The sequence below is a fragment of the Syngnathoides biaculeatus genome, chromosome 19 (assembly GCF_019802595.1).
Source record: "Syngnathoides biaculeatus isolate LvHL_M chromosome 19, ASM1980259v1, whole genome shotgun sequence".
NCBI classification, from domain to species: domain Eukaryota; kingdom Metazoa; phylum Chordata; class Actinopteri; order Syngnathiformes; family Syngnathidae; genus Syngnathoides; species Syngnathoides biaculeatus.
The window spans coordinates 11,816,502-11,836,583 of NC_084658.1; the positions used below are offsets into that span (position 1 = coordinate 11,816,502).

General features: G+C 41.7%; 1 protein-coding gene across 1 annotated transcript; it reads left to right on the plus strand.

Moving 5' to 3' along the window:
• The first annotated feature begins 1,257 nt into the window (after positions 1-1,257).
• slc35g2b (solute carrier family 35 member G2b) lies at positions 1,258-10,751 on the plus strand. The gene is made up of 3 exons (XM_061805304.1): positions 1,258-1,293; positions 4,941-5,189; positions 7,082-10,751. Exon 3 carries the CDS (start codon positions 7,108-7,110, stop codon positions 8,356-8,358), a length of 1,251 nt encoding a protein of 416 aa, XP_061661288.1. The 5' UTR covers positions 1,258-1,293; positions 4,941-5,189; positions 7,082-7,107; the 3' UTR covers positions 8,359-10,751.
• The last annotated feature ends 9,331 nt before the right edge of the window (positions 10,752-20,082 follow it).

Genomic DNA, 20,082 nt, shown 5'->3' on the forward strand with positions numbered 1-20,082 from the left:
GCGTTTGGCAAAAAACATATCCCAATATTATCTGGTATACGCGATAGAGAATCGACTTCAAACCTGTTCTGTTCAGGCGCCATTCTGGAAGCTTATGGGACATGTTAGCTGTAGCTAAGTGGGCGGAGCATAAACTCGCCATTCGGAAAGGTCATTTGTGCGCTACTTTGAACTTTGTGTGGGTGGGATGAGTGTCTCCTGGAGTGGTGCTTGTGGTCGGGTGGAGGGTTCCCACGTCCCTCACTTGATTAACATAATGGGTTGTATTGGAAACTCCTCAGCTGCAGCGAGATTCACTTTACATACTGATGACTAATTTTGTACACGACAGGATTTGAACTTAGAGGAAACATCCTTTTTTTTTTTTACTTTTATTTTTTTTAAAGAAGCTCCAAGGTGTCTTACAAACATTAAACATTTCCGACTAAAAAATTAGTCCATATTGAGGGGCGTGTTCCCGTGTTATGAAAAGTAACCAAGCCCTGCTGCAAATGCGTTCATAAAACATTGTTTGAATTGGAAAAGTCCCTGACGGGGAAACAAGCCTGCTGTATAAAGTGGTTTTTTTTTCATTTTATTTTTTTTAATAGAACAGTAGTCTGTGTTCTCAGTTTGTTGTTGTTTTTACAGTCGCGCCGTTGAGGAACAGCAATAAACGTCAGATTGAATGTCTGAGTGAAATACCCTCACACTGGCGGTAAGGGCTCGATAAAATAGAACACGACAGACCGAGAGCGCCAACAAATGCGATAATTCAGTATGAAATGTTTTTTGTGTACAAACTGTTAACTGACATCTCCCCCCCCCCCTTTTTTCTTTTCCTTGTGCACAAGGACTTTTATTTTTTCTTGTGATGCCACCATAGAAAGGTGATGATGGAAAGATTAAAAAAGTATAACCATAGAACTGGAAATGGAACGCAGCATATTGCAATCAATAAAAGTCATGAAATATCAATTATAGATGTGTATTTATTTTACCAAGCACTTGCTTATGTGAAGACACGTTATTAATTATTACGGAACACATACTGTATTTATTCTAGCCACTAGATGATGGTAAGTATCCTGTACAGGTAATAAAAGCATGCATAGTTTTATTTTATTTTAATTTCATTTTGTCATGATTGACTTTATAGCTGTTACGAATGTTAAAATGTTCCTCATGGTAAATTGACTGTTTAACGTCTTGTATACCACTCTTGATATGATCAGCTAAGCTGGGGTAAGATCCCGAGTCACTTTCAACCGGCGGTCCGATGTCACACACCTGCGATCGTGTCAAGGCCATACGGTAAGCAAAGCTGCATTGAGTTTTGTCGGATGCACAGATTTAGTACTCGGTTAATTGTGTGTTTATTGATGGAGGGCAGGTGCTCTTAAACATTTCGCACCAAGTACCACTTCAATAAATACTTGTACTACTATTTATGCTCCCCGTGCACCACCATAATGACCAACATTAAAATAAAACAGCGTAGTAAGTTACAAATGTACTGAACTGGTACTATATTAAAAAAAAAATAAACAGTTTAACATGAAGCACAGTTTGAATATTGAATTCAGTAAATCTTTTGCGTACCAAAGTACAAATAAGAGCTTCCACTCTCAGGGTTCTGCTTCAGCAAGTATGCACTGCTCAAATGACTTCACTTCGCATTATTTCCTGTGGCAAATTGTGCTTTTTTTTTTTTTTTTTTAATAGTTGGACCAGCGTCACGGAATAGAATGTATTCCGTTTTGACAGAAAGGGAGGAAATGAATTGAACAAAGGCTGCAGCCACGTGTTTCACTTCTGAATTGACCCCTCCGTGGATATTGCGCAATCCGCGTCACTGACCAATCAGAGGCCAGAGATCTGCATAAACCAAAGCCCGTTTTTGCTCCCGCCATTTTCTCAGACAACATTGCATGGTCCAGTATAGGTTTAGTTAGCGTTTTATCGCGTATTTGGGTTATTTAACAAAAAATATGGTTAAGAGGTGTAGTCACGGACTTTGTAATAGTGACGACAGGTATCCTGAAAGGCTAGTTGGTGGAGTTCGATTCGTACCCTTTCCAAAACCGAAGACCCAGTACGAAAAATGCCTTCGATGGATCAAACTTTGTTGAAGACCGCATCATCAACTAAATCCATCTAATATCAACCGGAACACATATGTTTGCACAAAGGTATGCCCTATATTTGATTTTCAATAGATGTCTCGTATAAATGAATTCGAAGTTCTTCGCTAGCATAACACTGCTGCGTGTGAACGATTGACACACTTATTCTTTGTTGAGCGATATTTAGCGACGATCGGACTGCACAAACGTATGGATTTCTTGCTGGCTCGCGACCGAAGCTTAACCAGACTGTGTTTGCACGAAGATATGCCCTAAATTTGATTTTTAATACACGTCTCGTATAAATGAATGAGACGTTCTCCGCTAGCATAACACCGCTACGTGTGAACGATTGAATGAAATCAGAAGCATGGCGTCTCTCTCAGTTAAGAATGTATTGTATTTAGAATCTATAATATATGGTTGATTTGAATGAAATGAGAAGCATGGAGTCTGTCTCAGTTCAGAATGTATTGTATTGTATTTGCCATTTTTACTGTTTGTCTTACGTCAGCGCACGTGGCGTGACGTCACTTCAGGAGGCGTGGTTAAGTGCCCTGTACAGAGGGGTCAATTATTCTCGGGCTGGTCCGCTCTAATTGAGCTGATAGCGCAGAAAGTGGGGGAAAAAACGGAAGTGGGTTAAAAAAATATGTATAAATTATCTTCTCCAGTGATTGCAATCCCCCCCACCCCAAAAAAAAAAAAAAAAATAAACACAAAAGTGAAGTTTTTTGCTCAAACGATCTAATTTGCTCAACATGCACATATCTTGAGACCTTTGCGTGATATAAATATAAACATGAAAGAAATCTTCACAGAAGGATTTCTGGGATCCTCCTCCCTTCATGCATATTTAAAAAGGCCCCTTTTAGAAAGTGCTGACTTCCCCCTGCATGTATGATTCATAGTATCCAGTCGTGGGTGGGGGGGTTGATCTGTATCTGATGTTCATCCAAAACTATAGCGTTGTGTTCTTCATAATAACATTTTCAATCATCTTCTAACATGAACTGAACAACATAAATTAAGATATTTTACCTAAAAAAAAATATGTATAGCTAGTGTGAGCGCGCAGAACGTCCTCGTGTCCTGATATCTTTTTATTATATCGCGACTTGCCCGCTTATCAATTGACTGTGGATCAAACTAATTACTTCAGCTCGAACTGTTTCACTTTGCGGTAATGACATTTTGACACTCCTACTGTACATACTGTACACACGTCTTGACTGAGAGATGAGGTTTTTAGGTAGGGAAGGTTTAGCCTGGGTTGTGAGTGGAGATCTTGAGTACATGCATTTTTTTTTCCCCCCAACATCAAGTACTTCTTAACCCATTTATGTCATGAGCAAGGCTGGACCACGGCCACGAGGGGCGTGGCCTGGCCCCTGCTTTGAGCATTTTCATCTCTGACGCCTGTCACATGAGGCACGAGTGACTGGACTCCCAGTTTGCCAGTTCGTTGAGTATGCTTTCCCGGGTCCAGGGTTTACTCCGCCACTGCGCCATTATAGCCCAGTCACGCTTTTGGTTATGCTCTTTAATTGACTCATAGCTATAGGACATAGTTTCTTGTGTTTTGGATCCTCCCTTCTTGGACTGTGTTGTCGTGCACGACTTTCGTTTATAATAAAACCCACTGAACATCATATCCCCCTCATCGAGTCCTGCATTTGGGTCCGCTCGTGCACTGTTGGTTCATGACAATTTATTTTTAAGGCTGACATTGGAATAGTAATTTCAAATTATAGGAAAGAATTTAAGGGTTAAAGTTCGTCATGTTCCTACTGTTTAAACTTTTGATAATCGTTTTTAGTAGCAATTATTCTTTTGGTTTTTTTTTTTCCTATTTGCAGTTCCCACACAGATGACTTCCTGTTGTTTTACTGACAGTCAAGTGTGAGTGTTGACCCAGATAGTTGCAACAAACATGGTGTCCTTGTTGGTTATTCATCCCCGCAGGGGTAACAATGGCACCTCGCGACAGACGCTATGACGTTTATTGCGAACGGAGCTCCTGGTCGCACTGGCCCCAGGCGTAAACTGCCTTATCTAATTTTAGTGCTTTCAACATCCCCCCCGTCTTTAACTTTACGGTCGGCATTTCATCACGGGAGCGGTCGACGCACGTCAGCTCGTCAATAACCTCGGATAAATATTGTCACCCCTGCTTTCATGTTAATGAATCACTGACTTTCTCAATGAATTCTCTTTATGACGGTAATAAGCAAATTGTCCTTTTGAGGTGACTTCGCCGCTCAACCGGAATCTGATCCCATTAGTTTTGGTTTGATTGGGTCTAATGAGAGGACTCAAGAAAGGATGATCCCAATCACTTTCGAAATGTGATGCCGTATTAAAGAAATAGTGAAGCAGTTGTTGAGGATAAGCTCCCGAGTCGCTAACTACAGTGGCTGTGTGCGGGACTAAAATGCAATACTGATTTTTCAGTCTAATCCCCAAATGATATTAAGACACAGGATAATTTTTTTCAATTGTGTGTGTGTGGGGGGGGATCCCAATGTTTCCTTCAAATAGTTAATGGCTTTGTCAATTTGGACTCTCTTGAAAATCAGAACAGCAGAAACAGCTGAGGGCCCGCCCTATCTGCAGTTGAGTAAGGTCACAATGATCATTGATTAACAAAGTTCAAGATGTCCAGACAAATTCTCCACCGATCAGGCAATTACGTCGTGTTTTCATCTTCAAAATGCCCAAACAATTCAGTTAAGGTGGCCTATGTGGAGCGCCACAGGAAGAGGAAGAGGAGGGACCACTCAACCCACCCCCCCGAGCCCGCCCCTTATGCCCCCCCCCCTCCATCCTCAACAGCATCACCAGCAGCAGACCCTCAGCTTCACCCTCATCATCTTCATCATCCCTGAAGAGTGCCACGTTTCTGAGGAAGAGGAGCGTCGAGAGCGCGCACCAGCGACCACCGACTACCCCCCCACCCCCCGCCTCATCTCTCAGCCGCGCGCTCCACTCCACTCGTCGGAGAGGCTGAAGATGGAGAAATGGCTGTGGCAAGAAATGACGCCAAATCCTTTATGACACCCGGAGCGGTCTAAAGAATTCAAGGTAAGGTCCTCTTTGGTTTTGTTCCCCCCCCCCCCTTTTTCCTCCCAAAAATTAATACATGAACAATTTAGGTGTTAATTGTCCGTGGAATGTGTGTTTTTAATTGCCTCCTGACTCCTCTTAGAAAGCAGTGCATGCTTTTTTGTTACTGTTGTGAACCAACTGGGCTAACATTTCAATAGCTGAATCGTGCTTTTATATACCTATAAAAACCAAAATTGCTTTAATTGGGATTATTATGAGCAGTCAATAAATGTCAACGTGCGTTTTAATAAAACCGCGAGCTAGGAGACAAAATATTAGCACGTGTCTGCCCCCGAGTGGTCCAGATGCTCTAAAAGGAACAGACAAGAATTATTAATGATAGTCGTATTACAAAAAAAAAAAGAAAGCAAGGGGAGGGGGGCTCTCATTCGCTTTTTGCCCATACAATCTTTGTATTTCATAGTGTTGCCATGCTATAAATGGTCCACATTCATGATGTGTATGTGTGTATGCGCCTGTTATGTAATGTCAACCCCCATCGCACTGAATCAGTCTCACTCCACTCGCTTATGCGAGGCTGCGTGGCATATACTGTCCACAACACACCACAATATAATGACCACTTGCTAAAGTAAAAAAAAAAAAAAAAAAAATTAAAATAATATTTACACAATGAAAAGTTTAGTTTTCATTCACCTAATCAAAGAAGTTTTATTTTTTATTTAATTTTATTATTGTGGGCGTAGCATGGCAAAGTTTAGCGATTATTTGAAGGAATAGTCATTATTTAAAAATAAATAAATAAATAAGGATTTCTGGCAAGATTAAAAAAAAAATGATCGTGAAACTAGTTTTGTCGATTGAGGTGAAATTTGGTGGACGTGTTGATCACAAAACATGAAAAAGTCTCAAGGACAAGTTCCGAAAATTCAAAAGGAAGTCACAATTTTGGTTTGAAGGAGCCGTTCTGGGCAAATCCCTGGACTCGTACTATACTCCCATTAATTTGCTCAACTGAGCCAAAAGGAAGCAAATATAAAGTGATGCGTCTCGACCGGGAGACAACCTTGGTACTCAGTGTTGGGGAGCAGCCAAGTTTAGCCTGGGTTGTTAGTGGGAGTTGTCAAGAGTCTTCTCTGCATATGTGTTCTTCTAGTAAATATTTTCCTCAATTATGTCATTGGCAAGCTATTTAATTTTAACATTAATGTTGTAAAATGCATTTGAAATGATCAACTGCTTTTTGTGGTTTATTTCAAGTTTCAACTATCAATGTAGGAAAATATAAACACAAAAAAGGAGAGGAACACATGCATTCAGCAGAAGAAAAAAAATGAAGTAGCCACTCTTGATTTGCATGAGTAGGCCACAAAAATTGATGGCCAAGTCAATTTGGTTGAGTTCTACACATGTGCTTTACATTTTTGTTTTATTAAGTTTTTATGCAGTTGTGCCATTTTTTGGTGCGTGGGCGCAAGAAAGTAAGCAAAGAATTATGCAAATATGGCTCTTGAATCTTCATATTAGGTCAAGCCTTAATCACGGATGAGTAATTGCACCACTACCTTGATTCACTTAGTAATCAAACTGTAACATCATTTGTCCATTTATCAAATCAGTTTCCCATTGAAATTGATTAAATTGCTATTTAGCTCTTCCTATCCCCACGAAATCAACTAAATTTATTTGATAAAGAGTCATTACTGTATGTACTTATTTGTGTATATGTGCCCGCCCAAAAATGTTTGCAATTGCCCAAAGGTGCCATAAGATGGCGGCAAAGCACATTTTTTTTCTAGTACCAGCCTTTGACCTGAGCACAAATGGAAGACAGGTTGGGTGAAGTGCAAATATTGGAGGTGACGGTACTGTGCCATCCTAAAGATCTCCCACTACAATCTCTTCAGGTTTAGGTTTGGATACTCGAAGAAAGATGGACACATCGTCACCTCCGCTGCCGTTCGGCTCCAAAAAGCGAGTCAAGATTCACCCGAACGCGGTGACGGTGAAGTACGCCACCCACTTCCCCCAGCCGGGGGACGAGGGCTACGACGATGCCCCTTCCTTCGAAGACTTTGGCACGTTCACCGAAGCCAACGCGGGGAAGAGACTGGTATCTGAGAGCAAAAGTGGAAGGACTTTCTTTGGAACCATGGAGACCCAGGCCAGGCCACTCAGTGCTTCACGGGACAAGGGGGTGGGCGGCCAGCTGGCCAGCTTCGGCGAGGCCAACGTGCTGGCCTCCAGGGTAACCTGGATGGCCCTCTTTGGGGCGGCAGTCGCTCACGGTTGCGTGGCCTTGATCACCCGTCTTGCGGCAGATCGCTCCAAGGTGCCCTCCCTGGAGTTGCTCTTCATCCGCTCTGTGATCCAAGTGCTCTCCATCCTCGTGGTCTTCTACCACCACGAAGCGCCCTTCGGACCAAAAGGATACCGACTGCGTCTGTTCTTCTACGGCGTGTGCAACGTCATCTCCATCACGTGCGCCTACACCTCCTTCGCCATCGTGCCACCCAGCAACGGCACCATCATGTGGCGCGCCTCCACCACCGTCTTCAGCGCCGTGTTGGCATTCCTGCTGCTGGACGAGCGTCTGGTGTACACGGACGTGGTCACGGTGGTGGGCAGCGTGTTCGGTCTATGCCTGGTCATGGTGCCCAACGTGGCGGACGAGGAGAAGTCCAGGCTGAGCTTTTGGAAGGAGGCTTTCGGCTACACGATGACAGTGACGGCCGGTCTGACCGCCGCCCTCTCCATGATCGTCTACAGAGCTATCAAGGAGCGGGTTAGCATGTGGACGGCACTCTTCACCTTCGGCTGGACGGGCACGGTGTGGGGCGCGTCCACCATGTTCATCATGCAGGAGCCCATCATTCCCCTAGACGGCGAGACTTGGGGCTATCTGATCGGGATCTGCATCTGCTCCACCGTGGCGTTCCTGGGCGTCTACTACGCCCTCAACAAGTTCCACCCGGCCTTAGTGAGCACCGTGCAGCACCTAGAGATCGTGGTGGCCATGTTCCTGCAGCTCATCGTGCTGAGGATGATCCCGTCAGTCTACGACGTGGTGGGTGGCCTGGTCATAATGATCAGCGTTTTCACCCTCACCGGGCTCAAGCTGTACCGGGTGAGCAGGGCCGTCCGGCAGGATTACCAGGAGATCCTTGACTCGCCCATCAAATGAGAGATTTGTCTCCATCCTAGTCTTTGTTGTTTACAGCAGTGGTTCTCAAACTGGGGTTCCCGGATCCCCAGAAGAACAACAAGCCCTAACTTGGTATTCTCTAAAGATAATTTTCCCCAAAACTATGGAGGATATATTTTTTAAAAGTGCACGTGATAATGATTCATCTCACGTCTGTTTTCTTAGTGGGAATTACATTTACCAGTCACATTTTTCAGAAAATAGCTGATGTTGGAAAGGTCCATAAATATAGCGACCAAGTTGTGAAGTTGGCCACACCGTCTGTTTAATTGACATTTGGATTCTGAGGGGGTCCTTGGAAACATTTCTTCCCTGTAAGGGATCCCAGGACCCGAAAAGTTTGAGAACCCCTGGTTTACAGTGTTTGCTTGGTCGTGCAAGTCAAAGAATGTCTGTGCCGTCATTGGATGATTTCTCGTCGTGCCAGTCTTTGACAAGAGTGCCAGTCGTGTAACTAATGTCTTAATATTTGTACGTAAAAATGAAAACAAATGTGGTACGGTGATCTTTCTCTCCCCCATCTGAGGGTTTCATGTCAAATTGTCGCCATAAAAGAAAAAAAAAAATAGGTACAGTAATCAATTTTGTGGGTGACCTTGCATAAAAGGAGACATTTTTCCCCCCACAATTTCAAGCAGTTCCCAGGTCTTAACACACTCTGACATGCAGTGCTTTCATACAAATAAATCAAGAGTTAAAAATTATAGTCCACTTTTCACCCTATTTCTTGTCTGGATCTCACCAGCGAGTCTGTACAGCTGTCACTTCTAGAGTCACTCGGCAAGCTGGCTGTCCTCATCTCGCCAACAAGTGTATGCATTACAGCGGTTCAGATCTCGCCAGAAATTAGGTAGATCTCCTGCCTGTCTTGCAGTGTGTCCACAACTCATCTAACGTAAGTCAAATTGTGAACATAAATATCATCTTCATGCTTCATAACATAACTGGTTATTGATTTTTACGGTGAAACCTCGAAAGTTAAACACAAGCTTGTTTTTACAAGTTGAAGTTAACCTCTGTTTATTAAAATGAAGTAAAACGACCCTTTGAACACACCTAGTAGTCAGACAATGCAAGCTAATATGCAGTAAAAATATGTGTGGTTTGTTGGCGGGCTTCTCTGAAATATTAACCATAATTTTTCTTAGTATATGTCACACGCGACGATGGATTTAATTGACCTTTGAGGTATATTTTCACCCATAAATTGTGGTTGAAATCTTAACTGGGCTACTTTCTGGTTGGTTTGACTTTGGAGGTTTCACTGTACAGTATTTGCAGTTAGTTTCTGGTTCACCAGGTGCAAATGCAAAGAGCTCTGCAATCTGTACTCGACGTCATATTTCTGTTTACTTTCAAACCCGTTGAGAATTTGTTCCCCGAGGATTTTTATATTAAATTAGCCTTCCCTCTGACTATAACGCGCGGCCATCTGCTATTCCCGGGGGCGTGTGACTCGTGATGCTTGCTGCGTCAGCCGGTTTGTGCCATTTCCCAGGGGCAACGTGATCGAGGGAAATAAATGCAGAGGGTCCTCGGTTTACAACGGCCCTGAAATTCGACGTTTTGACGTTACTAACTAATATGTGCAACGGCGTGAGAATATGTGGTCACGCGGCAAAGGGAGGAATGCTCAGTTACCGTCATATTTCGTTTTTCATGACGCTTAGCCGTTCAGTTTATGAAATCAGAGTGGTAGAAGATGCAGCAAAAAGTCAAAGAAAAAGCAAAATGAGTGTGCTGAACGTACTGTCAGTAGGTGCGCTGCAAAAAAAAAAACTGCATTCCATTCATTTATTTAAGTGAGATTAGATGTCGTATGACGTCAAAAAGACCAAAGAAAAAAACAAAGGCTTAAAAATTTGTTGCATTGCCGCCGTAGGAACGAGACAACGTCGTAAGTCCAGAACCCCTTGCAAGCGCATCATGGTGGTAAGTGTGTACATTGCACTTACCGATTTGTCCATTTGAGGACGCTGACGACCCACTTTTTCATAATCAACCAGATATGATAGTTTATTGTAACTATTTATCATGAAGGCAATTAGTGATGTAGTACTTTATTTGGTCATAACTATGTCACTGGATCTATTTATGTCATGTTTTGTTTTTTTTTTTTACAAGTACTGCAGCAGTTATAGTACAAATGTTGAATGTTTAGCATTTTTATACAATCACACACACAACACAGAGTCTTTACTGTTTTGTTAAGAAAATAATTCTGTTATTAAATAGTCGCAGTCACGATAGATGTCATCGGTAACGGTTTCTCTTAAGATACAACTTCCATTTTGATTTGAAATAAGCATTCTGTCGCGTTGCATGTTTGCTACTTCAGTCAATGTCAATTAGCCCAAATCTAAAAGGGGAATAAACTTAAGAAAAAGAATGAGTTTAACTCCAACTGAAATTGTTGTTTCTCATCAAAAAAAAAAAAAAAAAAGATTCTTTTTAAACACAATTAGCTTTAAAATTCATTGGAAATGAAGTCTTGACCGAGGATTTTCAAAGTGTGGTAAGGGTATGGTTTTTTTTTAAGTACATTTCAGTTGTATTTAAGTTTTCAAGCAAGTTTCCCAATATCTATTTCAGTATTTAAAAAAATATTTATTGATTTAATTTTTTAATCAATTCAGCATCATTTAATTATTCCACCCATATTTTAGACTGCATTAAATACTTAAATTGTGCATAATGTTGCAGTGGCTTACAATCATATTAAATATATATTTTAGGAATAAAACCTCTTCAATGTGCACCTCGGCCTACGACAAGACTGTATTTTAATGTTGTTATGGTGGTATTTGGAGAATCAAGTACTTTTTGAGGTGGTATTGGTGTAAAAAGCTCAAGACTGACCATTAGGTTAAAAAAAAAAAAAAAGGTTTTCTTTCAAGATTTTGGGAATTTCTCAGAGACACCCATTTTTAAAAAAAAAAATTGCATTCTGTATATACAATGGTGTTTTCAGAGAAAATTGGTACTTGTTTGGATGACCTCCAACATTTCAAAAGTAATGCACATACGGGCGCATCTCACTAATACACTTCAGTTTCCATAGCGAATGTGAGTTTCACATTTCGAAAAGGCAGCACTCAACTCACCGTATTCTGATTTATTAAGAGGCACCTGTATACAGTAAACAGCGGCGTAATTTGCCTCGAGTCTTATTTTGGGGTTCGGAATATGTGTGGAGGAGGGCCCATCTGTTTTGAAACAGGAAGCAGATTGCATCCTGCAAGCATGCCGCAGAACCTTCCAAACCCACATTGTACGCAACCTTGCTGTTCGAAACACGAGTTCATTTACAAGTGGCATCATTTCCCAGGGGAGGTCTGACAGAAAATAAATTAATTGTACTGTAGTACAGTACTTTTAACCTAATTTTGTAGTGTGACACTGATTTGAAAAAAATACTTATTGCCATTTTTTCGGCACATCATAGTCCCTGCAATATCTACAGTTGAAGAGATGGAGGAAATTATGCAGCTTCTGGTACCTGAAGTACACCTGTACAATGTAATATTCCTATTACACTAAGTGGTGCTGCTCTTTGGACAATTCAAATTCATTTAACTATAAATATCCATCCATTTTCTTTGTCGCTTATCCTCATGAGGGTCACGGGAGTGCTGGAGGCAAACCCAGCTGTCATCGGGCAGGAGGCAGGGTACACCCTGAAACTGGTTGCCAGCCAACTGCAGGGCACATGGAGACACACAAACAGCCGCACTCGCAATCACACCAAGGGGCGATTTAGAGTCTCCAATAATGCATGTTTTGGGGATATTGGAGGAAATCGGAGTGCCCGGAGAAAACCCACACAGGCACGGGGAGAACATGCAAACTCCAAACAGGAAGGGCTGGGATTTGAACCTTGGTCCTCAGAACTGTGAGGCCAACATTCTACAACTGGTCCACCATGCCGCCTCAAGTTATTTATCCATCCATCCATTTTCTTTGCTGCGTATCCTCATGAGGGTCGAAGGAGTGTTGGAGCCAATCAGAGCTGTCATCGGCCTGGAGGCAGGGCACACTCTGAACGGGTTGCCAGCCAATCGCAAGGCACACGGAGACAGCTGCACTCACAATCACACCTAAGGGCAATTTAGAGTTCCCAATTAATGTTTCATGTCTTGGGGATGTGGGGGGGAAACCGGAGTGCCCGGAGGAAACCCACGCAGGCACGGGGAGAACATGCAAACTCCACACAGTCGGGTACGAGATTGAACCTGGGACCTCAGAACTGTGAGGCTAACACTTTACCAGCTCATCCACCGTGCCACCTCATGTTACTTATTAAAAGGAAAGACATGTTCAGTTTGCATGTAAAATTGCTTAATTTACAGCATTTTTTTTTACTTATTGTTCACATTTAATCAATCAAGCAAGCAATTATTTGGTTTCACATTTGTTTTTAAAAGAATAAATCAATGTTTAACATCATGGGACTTTTGCTCATATCTGAGCTCACGTCAGTGTACCTAATATTGTGACCGCTGCCGTCCAAAACCATCAGTTCGTTTGATTTACAGCCCGGCCCACCAATCAAAATAGCGACCTTTCCTACAACTAGCCAATGGCGTGAGGAGAGGGCGGGATCTCGTGGTCAGTGAAGCTAGCTAGTTAGCCTAGCATAAGCTAAGACCGTGAAGCTATGACATGCTGGGATACACACACACACACACACACATAGAGCCATGCAACTTCCAACAGCGGCCAACGGAGCTCCTTGACGCGGGGAATTGTTTAACTTAGCCGCTCTCCGGCGACGTCTCGGGGCTCTTCTGGGGGAGCGCTTAAAACACGGAGGGAGGGAAAGAGAAAAGGTGGCCGTCGGCGAGAAGAAGGTAAGGCGTGCCATGTCAAATCAGTGGTGCCGCAGTGAGGCTTGTTATCCAGACGAGCCCCGAGGCTAGCTATTTTTTTCCCCCCACCACTTCACCGAAGGTAACCTTTCGTCACACGGCAGCTAACGTGGCTAACCAGAGGCTGGTTTCTCATGACTCTCATAACGGGGTTCCGTGCTTATAAACAATAGATTGATTGTTAGCTTGCCAATGGATGGCAACATGCTTTTAAAAAGTTAGTACAGGTTAAAATTGCCGTGAAGCCGGCGAAACGTGCATTAATATTTTCTCTGAAACGAAAAAGTAGGCAGTTAGCATCACCGAATGTGTTAGCATTTTCTCATCCGAGACGCCCTGGTTGAAGAAATTATTGATTTCAAATATATCATTTTAAAAGAATATATTTTCTGAATAATGATGTCGCTGTACGAAAACAAAATTATGTTTTCGGCAAAAAAAAAAAAAATCTGAATCAAACCGGAGAAATGTTTTGGGAATAAAGGAATTCTGAAGATTCAGTTTTATGTTAAGAAAAAAAATATTCAGAGCAAGAAGATGGGTGGGTTTAATCAGGGTTTAAGTTGGAAGAAAAAAGTATATTTTTGAAGACTAAAAAATATAATTTCTGGGAAGTTTTATTTTTAAAATTTGATTTGAAATATTACAAGGCTTTTTGATATGAACAGTTATATTATTAGCATAGTTTTATACTCTCAAAATGTCAACTTTTATTTCTTCAAGATAAAAATATTTTATACTACATTTTTTTTTTGTCCAGATTCTTCTTTTTTTCCCCTTTGGAATGAGCCTCTCCTTATTTTCACTTTATTTTATTGTATTTTTTCACAGCAATTGTGAGGGCGCATGAATTATTTGTGTATCTTTACCATCCACAGTCAAGATCTCGTCCTATCACCCACACAACTTTATTATTGTGTATATTTCTTTCAGTGAGGGCTTAATACTCCTTCATAATTACCATATGGCATAAATTGAGATGAACAAATTTACTCCTAAGGATTCTTTTCCTTTTGGCTTTTCCTGTTTAGATTCGCCACAGCCTGTCATCTTTTTCTATGTTACCTATCCTGCATCCACCTCTTTTAACACCAACTGTCTTCCATCACTCCATCTGTCAACTTCATCGTTGGTCATCCTCAAGGTCTCAGTTCCATCCTCAGCATCCCTCCCCCAATATACTCATGCTCTGTCTTCTGGACCTGTTTTATTCTGATTTTTTTTTTTTTTTTTTTTTTTTTTTTTTTTTTGGTGAGTCACGCACATGGAGCTGCAATGAATTGGTTATGATGCAGAAACTGTTCAGTTCTGTACCTTCAACAAAGCTAAGGAAAAAGCTAAAGGGAAAAAAAAAGAGAGTCTCACTTGCGTGCACACATTTTGGTTGAACTCAGTGAGAGTTTGAATGTGGAGGCTTGGTTGTTTTCTTAAGGTGCTCGGCCCTGACATAACTCAATTTCTCATAACTTGGAGAATTCATAACGGCATGAAAGCTTTATTCAGCTCGTTGTGTTGACACTGCGGCGACGAGGCGATTTTTCTTTTTTTAAAACTCTTAATACACATTCACCCAGAGGTCCGTGTTGACTGATGACAACTACGCTTTGGCTGTTGTGAATTATTATTTTTTTTGATGTCTTATCTGGTCATAACTATTGTACGACAGTTTTTCTATTTGAGTGCTCTTCGCCTCCCCCGTCGGACTCCGGCAGCCAAAAATCTGTCCCAACTGTGCTTATTTGTGACAGCCAGAAAGGAAGAAAAAAAAAGCTAATGTGGTTCAAAATTTCCACGGTCAGATGACAAGCTGGAGACGCACTACTCTACTAAGTGGCTTAGGAAAGTTTCTTTTTCAGCCATGTTTTGTTTGATCTCCTTTTTTTCAAATCTGAACACTATTAATTCCTCATTTTCACAAATGTTTTCCAGTGGAGTTTTGTGCGTAAAGGCATATTAGAGCGTTATTTTCGTGAACGTTATCACTAGATTTTCTGGTGGTATTCCGACTTTATTTTCTGCAATTCCTGCTTTTCTCGTATCAAGATTTCATTCTCATTAAATTTGGACATTTATCTCTTAAGGTTTTTATTCATATAAGTTATGATTTACTTCACTTAAAAAAAATCTGTCTTTTGACTTCTGATATTCAAAACTCACGCTATGCATAGATTGGTGGGGACTCAAATTGGCATTTAACTCTGGTCAAACAGAATTGTAGAACTAGAATCACAACATCCTGCCTAATATTTTTTTTTGTTTTGGGACAAGAGCTGCTTTATGTTTAAAAAAATAAATAAAAAATTCATCCGTATTTTATGGGTGATGCAATTTGGACTTACTGAGTATAGTTTTTCTGCATCTACGCGTTATTAGCTACTGTATCCCCCTCCTCTGAGATAGTGGAAGGGGGCGTCCAGTCGCCAAGACCCAAGGGGCCGCACTTATATTCGTGGCAGCCCCACAAGGGAAGCTAAAAAGGAGCCGTTGCTGAGTTGGACGGTGACCATGGCAGAATGAATGAGATAAAGTTGATCCAACACAAAGTGGCAGCCAGCTAGCTAGAAAGAAGCTAGCTGACAGGGGATCTTGGTTCAAGCAATTACCGTATTTTCCGCTCTATAAGGCGCACCGCACTATAAGACGCACCTTCAATGAATGGCCTATTCTAAAACTTTTTTTCATATATAAGACGCACCACATTATAAGGCGCATAGAATAGATGCCACAGTAGAGGCTGGCGTTACGTTATGCATCCATTAGATGGAGCTGCACTAAAGGGTCAATATTGATCAATGTACAAAGCGCACCGGATTATAACGCGCACTGTCGGCTTTTGAGAAAATTAAAGGCTTTTAGGTGCGCCTTTGAGTGCAGAAAACACGGTACATTAAACGGAAAAGAAAGCCTTCTATAGAATCAGCAGCCAAAACACGGGGTCATACTCGGAAAGTGATTCTGGTTCCATATTTTTTTTTTTTAACCATTATTTCAGAATAGTACAAGGAGTATCAATTCCATTCCTATTCCGAAGTCATTTGTTACCTTCAATACTAATAGGGACTCAGGATTTAGAGGGTGAGTCCTCGCCCTACTCACATTTTTAAAAAATAATTATTCTTTATTTTTTTAAATTTTCTACATACTTCTAAAATACATCTCACTGTTTACATGTATTATACCATGACTTTTGGTTTCAATTCTATATTTGCGCAACGAAAATTCTGATTTGGTGACAAGCACGTCTTACTTCCTCCTTTTACATTTGTGTTATTGACTAGCGATCGTCTTTTCACCGGCTTGGTCTGAAAATGAGGATATGCGTACCAAAATGTGGTCACGAGAATTTTCACACGATGACATTGCATATCTAAAATTTCGATTTGACCCGTTGTGGAAGATATTAGTCTCCCAGTGCTAAATTAGGACTGTATGTTGTTGATACGGGTTTTGTTTCACGATCGTACAACCTGGAATGCCTCCTGCTCTCTAGATACTCTTACACAAGTTCCAACACGTGGCTCTCACAGACTTCCTTTTCCCAAGTGGCTTATTTAGTCCCTTTTGTGACAGCACCTGAGGGCTCCTATTTGCCAGGATTTTGGAAGCCGCTATATTAATTTCACCACCCCCAATTTGCTATTATTAACGCGTGGTTTTACAAGTGAGCTACTGTTTTTATGGAAATATTTGCCTTTTCTAGAAGCGGACAGATTGATACATTGTTTATTGCGTGTGTCATTTAAAGGTTTCCTCATGCTGTGAAGGTTTTAAGTAGCCTGAAGTGAAAAAGGCAAAACATTAGAGCTCAGAGTTCTCTTTGCAAGAATTGATTAGTCATCAGGGATATCCCTTCTTGCCAGATGAGTTGATTTTATGAGGTCATCCTAAGTTAAGGCCTGTTTTGTACTTTGATGTAGCCCGAACCCCAGTGCACTTTAAGCAAAAACCAGTTCACGATTAGCACCTCAAGTAACACACATGGTGAATGGGGAGGTTCCACTAAGGGTAGGTGGGTTGTGAAGAAACAGGCTTTTTCTTACATTGAAGTATTTATTGTGTTCCTCTTTTGCTTCATAAAGGTCCCTTTTCCATTTCTCTCGACAAAAATCTCAGCATCGTCGATCTCGGATTTATGCTAATTTAAGTGACTATGTGATTCAGAAGACATTGCTCTGTCCTTGCTTGGACAAAGACCGTCAAGACACCCTTGTTCTTTTTCAGTCTCCACACTTGTTTTTGAATTTCTCGTCTGTGGTCTCCACGGTCACGTCTTTCGCTGCTGGTGGTTGCTGTAATGAAATGGGAGGTGACAATGGGGAAGTGAAAGCACAACAATATAATTTGATTTTTCCATTTGTGTAGTTTCTGATTAAAGCCAGCCATGTACCAAAGTCTGGGCACAATAATCGATTTATCAGGTAATCGGCAATTAAAAATTGTGTCAACAGTGTCAAATTGGATGTTGCCCAATCAGGTCTTGACACAAGTGTGGCAAATGGGGTTAATTTGCACTCATCATTACACTTCTTAGCTGTTTTTTGAACCCCTGGAGAGCAGTAAAACATAAACACAATGGGGGCAATCACGAAGGAGTTGTTGTCAGCCACAGCTCACGCCTAGACCTTCACGTGCCGATCCATCAACATCACACACCACCAACAGGCCCCGCCTCTTAGCGTTTTCAGTTGTGGGACCATTTCAATGGATTGATCTGCATGTCGAACACAAAATGAAACGCATTCTAACTTCTTGTTGTAAGTTTCTGTACAAGAAAGTTTAAACTTTTTGATCCCAGTGCCTTCTCACTATCTGTTTTGGGCCATTCCACACTGCAGGCATTGATCCTGATTGTGGTTCGCCAACTGCTTTCACAGGGTCATGTGTGGCCTTGTTGCTCAAATTAAAACTTATGAAATACGCCTTTCTGCGATTGGCTGGCTACCAGTTCAGGGTCTAGCCCTCCTCCTGCCTGGAGATTGCTGGAAAAAGTTCCAGCACTCCTGCAACCCATGTGAGGATAAGAAGTTCAGAAAATGGGTGGATGTACGGAAATGCACATTTGACATACTCACAGAAATGCTGGTGAAAATGTTTCAATTGGCCCTGAACCTGATTTGAACTGTGACATATAAATAATGCCACCTTGCATCACTACAAAGAAAATTTGAACTTGGTCAAGTCTGCTTTGTGTCAGAATGCATCGTTTTCCCATCATCCGCTCACCCCTCTGTCCACACTTCCTGTCTCATAGTTGGCCCACCAAGTCTCCCATGACCCTTTGACGTGATGCTGCTGTTTTGTTTTGGGAGAATCTAGGACAGCCGCAATGAGATTCCGTCCCCGGGGCTTCAGTTGCCGCAGTTCCATGTGAAAATCGCGCCTTCGCAAGGCTGCTTGAAGGAGACTTGTGGCTAAAAAATCGAGGATTTGGTGAAGTCGCAGGAAGTGTCGCAGTGCCAGAGGGGGCGAGTGAGCCCACAGAGCACATTCCAGAAGGCGAGAGCCCTGTGATTTTAGCAGGCTGTCATAGGGATTAGGTTACTGTCTGCCCCTGTGAGCTCATGCTGTTGCTGTGTCAGTGCCGCAGCAATCTGGCTGTGCGGCATTACGATTCCCCACCCCCTAACAATGATGGATCTATATTTGTCCCATTAGGCTTTAGGCATTCTTGTGACATCATTTTTACTAAGCCTGTTTTCAGACCAATTGGTGAAATCCCACACTGTTAGATCTTTTCACTTCATATCTCTTTTACTGTATCCCTGTACAATGCAGGATTGGATCGAGCAGACTTTGGCTGATCTTTAACTAGCTCTCCTATCACTTAGTCCTGCTGAGACTACCGGATTGTATCTAAAGCTGTGGGTTTGCCTGATGTGGTAATCGTCAGTTGTGGCAGAGTGGCGTAACTTGTGTGTTTGAACTGTATATGTCTTTTTAAATTATCTCATCGAATGGCAACCTAGTCTCACAACATTTGAATGTGAGATTGTCTGTCTGTCGTCTCCTGAGTAGCCGAACAACCAACTATAGCCTGTTTTATGACTGCATGTTTTTAACAAGCCTCGGTACTGACTGACAGCGCGTTTCTATGTCTTAATAAACTCAGTCCAGATAAGCTTTGATAATGAATTTAAAGTTTATCAAGATAATTGACAAAAAAGTATATATTTGCTGAAGAGAGTCTGATTAGCAGTGAAAATCAGGTTGATTTTGGATTTATGCTAATTTAAGTAACTATAAGATTTATAAGATATTCCTCTGTCCTTGCTTGGACAGAGACCGTCAAGACACCATTGTTCTTTTTCACTCTCGGTTATGGAGGCCATAGCAGAACCTTGTTTTAGAAACAATCATAAAAATTTGTAATTTGCAATATTGAACAAGTTTAATTTTTTGGACCGTTATCCGTGACTATTTTTTTTTAATTTTTAAGCAGGCTCACCCCATACAACAGGATAGTCTTGTCAGCATCTTTGAGGTATTTACAATTAGCTCTTGCTGACTTGGAGGACAGGACAAATGCTAAAATGTGGTCTGACTATTGGTTGTGCCCGTTGCTCTTGGGTACTTTGTTAAAAGGTGTCATAGTTTTTCATTTTCACCCATGCTTCTTTTACTGTACTATGTTTGTGACCGGCAAACCAGTTGTGAGCACAGTTGGCACAGTTGTGAACACTAGTGGATTACCGATAATCTCGATGGGTGACCCGTCTCTGACCCACAACCGCGATCACAACTCTTGGCCTCTGTTAGTGTCCTCTTTAATTGCAAGCTTTGCCGCACGACTCAAAAGTGCAAAAACTTAAGCATTCCTCAGGTAACAGGAAGTGAT

What these genes read in the sequence shown, in the direction of transcription:
- slc35g2b (XM_061805304.1), top strand. Translation starts at nt 7,108, where the DNA reads ATGGACACATCGTCACCTCCGCTGCCGTTCGGCTCCAAAAAGCGAGTC.